Source organism: Panthera tigris (assembly GCF_018350195.1).
Source record: "Panthera tigris isolate Pti1 chromosome F3 unlocalized genomic scaffold, P.tigris_Pti1_mat1.1 chrF3_random_Un_scaffold_81, whole genome shotgun sequence".
Lineage (NCBI taxonomy): Eukaryota > Metazoa > Chordata > Mammalia > Carnivora > Felidae > Panthera > Panthera tigris.
Window position 1 is genome coordinate 159,989 of NW_024962188.1, and position 6,548 is coordinate 166,536.

General features: G+C 54.1%; 1 protein-coding gene across 1 annotated transcript; it reads left to right on the top strand.

The window, feature by feature from the left end:
- Positions 1–302: 302 nt before the first annotated feature.
- LOC122236318 (serine/threonine-protein kinase SIK2-like) lies at positions 303–1,532 on the top strand. The gene is made up of 2 exons (XM_042977186.1): positions 303–926; positions 1,243–1,532. Exons 1-2 carry the CDS (start codon positions 554–556, stop codon positions 1,245–1,247), a joined length of 378 nt encoding a protein of 125 aa, XP_042833120.1. The 5' UTR covers positions 303–553; the 3' UTR covers positions 1,248–1,532.
- Positions 1,533–6,548: the final 5,016 nt, after the last annotated feature.

The following is a 6,548-nucleotide window of genomic DNA, read 5'->3' on the forward strand; positions in this document are numbered from 1 at the left end:
TCATGGCAAGACCTGTCTATATAAGACCCTGGCTCGGCTGGGTGTTTGGTCTTTACAGCCCAGGAAGCTTTGGTGACCTGTCGGCCTTTGACCCTAGCTAGTTTGATTTCGACTTCTCTTTTTTTCATTTTGTTTATTTTTTATTTTCATTTTTCTTTTTTCTCTACTCCTTTTCTCTCCCAATTTTTTTTGCCTTTTTCTGTTTTTACTTTTTACTTTTTTCTTTTTTTTCTCCTTTTTTAGTTTTTCTTTTTCTCAATTTTTCTTCGTTTCCTCCCTTCATTTTCTTTGTGTGTGTGTGTGTGTGTGTGTGAGTGTGTGTGTGCGCGTGTGTGTTTTTCATTTGTTTTTTTTGTGTGTGTGTTAGCGTTTTAGTACAGTTAATATAGTTCATATTGTTAGTATAGTTCATATTGTTAGTATAGTTCATATTGTTAGTATAGTTCATAAGCATAGTATTGTTAGTATTGGCAAATTTTGTAGGTTGGTATTGTTGGTTAGCATAGTCCGTGTAATTAGCATTATTTAGCGTTAGTATAGTTAGTAGGTCACCATGCTTCAGGGGCGTAAGGCCATTACCGCTGGTGAGGAGGACTTCTGTATTTACGAGATCCCCGAGATCACCAGTGAGGGCAGCGTCCCCCCCAGGAAGCAGTCTGATGTGACGTTCATCAAGAAAACCCAGAAGGATCCCGCTGGCCTCCAGGGACTTTGTCGTGAAGCCCAGAATATGAAGACCTCAAGTCACCCAAGTGTTGTCAAGTCACTTGAGGTGATCAACACCAAGGAAACGTTGGTTCTCCTTGCAGAATATGTAAGCAGAGACAACCTGCGTGACGATTTTACGCACCGTGGCCAAGTGACGGAGGAGGTTCCAGACACATTCTGCCGGCTGTTATCGGTGGTGGAGTACTGCCACCAACAAGGTATGATCGGCGGGTATCTGAAGTTAGAGACATTGCTTTTTGGCAAGAAGCTGAAGGTAAAACGCACGGGGGTTGGACTGAGCATCCAGTTTGCTGGCTACAAACTCCACACTTTCTGGGACAGCCCCCCTTATTCTGCCCGCAACTCTTCCTGCAGCAAAGGGAGGACACCCCTTCCGTAAACTCTGGGAGCCTGGGGGTGGTTTGGTACTGCTTGGCCACCGGGTTGGAGCCATTTGAGGGGGAAGTCTTCTGGGACGCGGAACGAAATATTGAAAACCGGGAACACAGTGCTTTGATTTTCATGTCCCTGGAGAGTGAAAACCTGTGGTACACGTTGACAACTATCCAGCCCACGATCAGGACACCAAGAAGAATCTGCTGCTGGGGCCCCATCCCAACCTGTTCCAGCACAGGCCTGTCCTCAGAGCAGAGTAGTCTGACCTCTGAAGGGACTACCATAGTGACCACGATTAGCGGGCCCAGATGCAACTCGCCAGCCACAAACTCCGACACCAGCAGTGAATACAGGCAGCCAGGGAGGATGTCCCTAGAGCCAAAAAATCAGGTTCTCAAACATCTCAATAAATTTAAAAATGTATTTAAGAAAAATAAAATACAACCCCAAAAAAACAAATAAATGAGAGCCATGAGAGCCACGTGTCCGTGCCTTTATTTTGTTTTTTAACTTTAAAGGAAAAATGTTTGTTTTGAAAGAGAAGGGACAGTGCGAGTGGGGGAGGGACAGAGAGAGAATCCCAAGTCTACTCTGTGCTATCAGCTCGGAGCCCGACGCGGGGCTCCAGCTCACAAAACTGTGAGATGGCGACCTGAGCAAGACCAAGAGTGGGACGCTTGAGCCACTGAGGCCCACCCAGGAGCCCCGTCCCTGCGTTTTAAGTGCAGGGAACGATGCTGAGCTCCAGGAAGCCTGGGGACATGGCACAGGAGATTGGCCAGGGCGACGGGTGGGACCAGATCCAGAACAGCTTCACAGGCTGGAGGAGTGTCGGTGGGATAGTGACCTGCTGGATGTGGAGTTGTAGGAAGCACAAGGTGGAGGTGGTGAAGTTTTGGAGTGATGGGGGGTTCGTGGGTCTGGAGCCGATGGCCAAGGAAGAATTCGTGAAGAAGTCTTTGGTGCAAAAAGGTGATTTTATTAAAGCACGGGGACAGGTCCATGGGCAGGGAGAGCTGCACTGGCGTCGTGACGGGTAGCTCATTATATACCCTCAGGTTGGGAGGGGGTTAGGGAGAGAGCCAGAATTCCTTGGAGACTTACTCTAGGACTCAAGGTTCCAGGACCTTGAGGGGCTAGCTGTTGCCAGGAAAACGCCATTTCTTGCCGTTTAATGAAACCTCAGCCATGAGACCCTTTAGATGGATCTGGGCAGGCCATAAGCGTGGAGGATGATTGCCAGCATATATGTTGCGGGGGTTAGGATGAAGTAGATTTGTCATTATTTGTCATAATGGCGTGTGGGCAGCAGGGGCCCCGGTGGTGGGTCACAATGGGGTATGAGCAGCGGGAGTCCGGGGGTGGGTCACAATGGGGTATGGGCAGCGGGAGCCCCGGGGGTGGGTCACAATGGGGTGTGGGCAGCGGGAGCCCCGGGGGTGGGTCACAATGGGGTGTGGGCAGCGGGAGCCCCAGGGGTGGGTCACAATGGGGTGTGGGCAGCGGGAGCCCGGGGGGTGGGTCACAATGGGTGTGGGCAGCGGGAGCCCGGGGGGTGGGTCACAATGGGGTGTGGGCAGCGGGAGCCCGGGGGGTGAGTCACAATGGGGTGTGGGCAGCGGGAGCCCCGGAGGTGGGTCACAATGGCGTGTGGGCAATGGGAGCCCTGGGTCCCCTTCCAGGGACTGCCCACCTGGTGGGGAAGGAATGAGCTGGGTGCAAACACTCTGGATATCACCCTCTCTTTCCTGTGCACCCACTGGGGACCAGACCTCAGCCGGTGGATGTCCCAGCTCTCCCTACCCCACCCTCCCCCCTGCTGTCCCCCTCCTCCCTTCTGCCCTGGCTCCGGACTCACCTGCTCTCACTGGCCACAGGTGCAGGGTCCATCATGGCCCCCTTCCCTTCATGTCTCACTTTGGCCACCTCCAGAAGCTGACTTGGATGACCACGCATAGCAGGCTCTTTTTGCCCAGATGTTGGGTCAACAGTAATCCACTTATCTCACTGGAAAGTCTTAAGACACCACATAAAACCAAATCATGGCTCTGTGCCCTCTGTATACATGACAGAGAACCCCAGTATAACAGACTGGTGAGGAAGGAGGTGGGGTGAGATCAGAGGGTCCCTAGTAATGGCCCCCGAGTTGTAACTACTGAGAGGCTTGTCACCTCTGGGTGCCCCAGGAGATTCACTCCTCTCTCCCCTTCATCCCCGACCAGAAACACTCCAGATTTGTGCCAGCAGACTGGTTGACTGTACTGTGTTTTAAAGGACAAGGAGTGCGTAATTCACTCATTTATTCACTCAACAAACACGTTTACATGATGGTATATATGGTGGAGGTTCCATGGGGCACAGGACCCAGTTCCTGCCCTTCAGAGCTGAGGCCACCGGGAATAGGTAAGGGAGCGTGGAGTGCAGTTCCAGAGTCAGGTTCAGATCGCAGCTCTACCACTGACTCGCCGTGTGACCTTGGGGAAGTCACTTAACCTCTCGGGGCCTCAGTCTTCCCACCTATAAAATGCATACACTAGTGATGCCCGCCTCGAGGACAGCTGTGAAATTGAAATAAGGTCATTTAGAGAAGCTCTGGGAACACTGCCCAGGGCAAAGTGCGGCAAGTATTTACTGCTCATTTAGCGGCCATTACTGAGCACCTACTATGTGCCAAGCACCAGGGATGCAGCAGTAGGCCCCGGAGGGGTAGACAGGTGAGCAGTGCGGAATACCCAGGAGACCCCAGGTGTGGGAAAGCAGAGGCTCCTGGGGATCACACTCCCTCCACCTTTCCCTGCCCTGAACCTACAGCTGCTGGCCCCTCCTGCTCACCTGCCAGCCAGACCCCATTGTCCTGCGGCATCTGGGGAGCGCTTTGCCAATTGCCTGCCTCAAAGGTGCACTTGTCCTAGCTCTTGCCAGCTGGGGGACCTCAGGACACTGCCTTGGCCTCTCATCACCTGCTTTCTTTCTGTGAGGGAGGACCCAGCCCCTTCCACGGGGGTTCAGCGAGGAGCAGGGGACAGAGTGGATGGCATCCAGCCAGCAGGGTCAGCTCCTGCGGTGACAGGGAAGCAGCTGGTCAGCTTTAAATACACCTGCAGCTCCCCTGTGGCTCGCGGAGCCTCGTGGTCTGTGGTCTGCAGAGGCGGCCCAGGGCGGGTGATGTATCTGTGCCCCAGGTGTGGTGGAGGGGGGTTAATTAAAAAGGTGGCTGGGAGATGAATTTCTGGAAACACAAATTGGAAACCAGTGGAAGCTATTGATCTGCCTAATGGGAAGCCGATGGTTTCTGAGCGTGCAGACAGCTCCGGCACAGGCAGGTGGCAGGAATGATGTGGCCCCTTCCCCGAGCTGATCGGCCCCAGGTGCACTGGGAACATGGGTCGGGGAGGGGCCGAGGAGGTGCCCACAGCCTCCCGGTGGGGCCCTGGGGTACTGATTCTGGCTCAGAGCTGGGGAGCCCGCTGCGTTTCTGCTTGGGGTCCTCATCAGAGGAGCTCCTATCCTGCCTCAGTTTCCTCATCTGGAAACTCCTGACCCTGGTATTATTGTCAGGTTAAGTGGGTTGTGACAAATCCCGTCCTCAGTGCTGGGTACACGGGAGTAAACACCCTGGCCCACGTCTCAGCCCTCCTGGAGCTCACACTCTAGTGGGTGCGACACACAATGAGCAGATACAGTTTCAGGGAGAACTGCCTGTGCAAAGGCCTTGAGGGGGGAGGACCCGGTGGCCTGCAGTTGGCAACAGTAGCCTGGGATGTGAATAGACATCACCGTGGCAATCCACAAATACCCCCCAAATTTCAGATCCCCACACCCCCAGGGGACTGCGGCACCATTGCGGAGAACCGGTGATGTGGATCTGCTCGTTTCCTTTTCACGGAGTCCCTGCGGCATACACGTAATTTTATGCCCGTTACACAGATAAACAAAGTAAAGCTCAGAGACGCTTGGCCAGGGCTGAAGGCCACACAGCTAGGAAACCGAGCCTCCAGTGCAGTGCTTTGCCACAGCTCATGGAGCGGGCGTGGCTGTATTCCTTTGGTGTCCCCGCACTATCACAGCAGGGCTGGGCCCAGGGCCTGGCTCAGCAGCCCCGGCCCATCTTGGGCTGCGCTGCTCTAGAATGTAGGCAGGTGACTGTTCACACTGCCCCTGGTGAGTGGATGCCATTGAGGCGTGGGCAGACTTTATCAAGCGCCGGCTGGTGCCTGGGCTCCTGTCTCACCGCACCCCCTCCTTCCCTCCCTAGACCAGAGTCATTTGGAAAGCACTTACTCGTGAAATGCTCTCTCAGGATTTGGGTGGGGAAGATGGCCAGTGTTAGTCTGCTTATTGATCGCTGGACTTTATAAGGGTTTATCTCTGAAACAATGAAACTGAAAGATGGCCTCTAAATTTATATCTCCAGCCTATATCTCCACCGCCTCCCCCCCAATTCCAGGCTTTTTAGCACCAGTGGCCCTTCAGGCATCACACTGCCCATCCACCCAAGGGCCTCCTGGGTCTCCGTTTCCTTTCTACTGTCTCAGCAGGGGGAGCTTTTATAAGCACAAACCACATCATGTTGCTGGTTTGGAACACCCGATGCTTTGCACTTTGCCCAAAATCTAGATTCCCCATCACACCTGCCCCGCCTCCCCCTCTACCTCCCCTGAAGGGGCACTCCCCTTCAGACACTCCGTTCCCCTTGCTTGCAGCTCTTCAAGTACACAGGGTGTTCTCTGGCCTCAGGGACTTTGCACTGGCCACTCCCTGTCTGAACCACTAGTATCCCAGGTCTTTGCATGACTGGTGCCTTGTCACTATCCAGGTCTCAGCTCACAGGTCACCTCCTTGGGAAACACTCCCGGACCATCCCCAGACACCTTCACGGCGCGTAGTGCCCTCTCCAAGTATTGAGTGTGCACCTGTGCACAAGCTTCCCGTCTATCCCTACCCCCATGGTAGCAGGAACTGTCTTTCCTACTTACCGCCCAATCCCCAGGGCCTAGGCCAGGGTTCGGTAAACATTTGTACAATTAATCAATGAACAGAGTGTGAGGCTTTGCAAAAATTCAGCCAGAGACACAACCTGACTTGGCCCGGAATCCTGGGCTTTGCTGGATTTTACCCTCACTTGGTGGCATTGTGCTGGGTCTGCCCGCCACCCCCTCCACCAGTCCCCAAACCACTGACCTGAGGATAGGTAACCCTGTGGTGTCCTCAGCCCCTGGCTCTGTCCCAGCTCAGAGGGCGGGCCTCAAGGGGATGTCCTGGAGGCCGGTCTGCACTGAAAGTCCAAGCCCTCTGTGTGTGTTGAGGGGAAATGCCTCACCCTGGGCTGCCAACCCCAGCAGAGAGGAAACCACCCCAACACCCAAGGGGTTAGGACTTGAGGATGAAGTTTCACCAGGCAGATGAGGAGAGAGGGAAGAGTGTCCTGGGCAGAGGGAACAGTG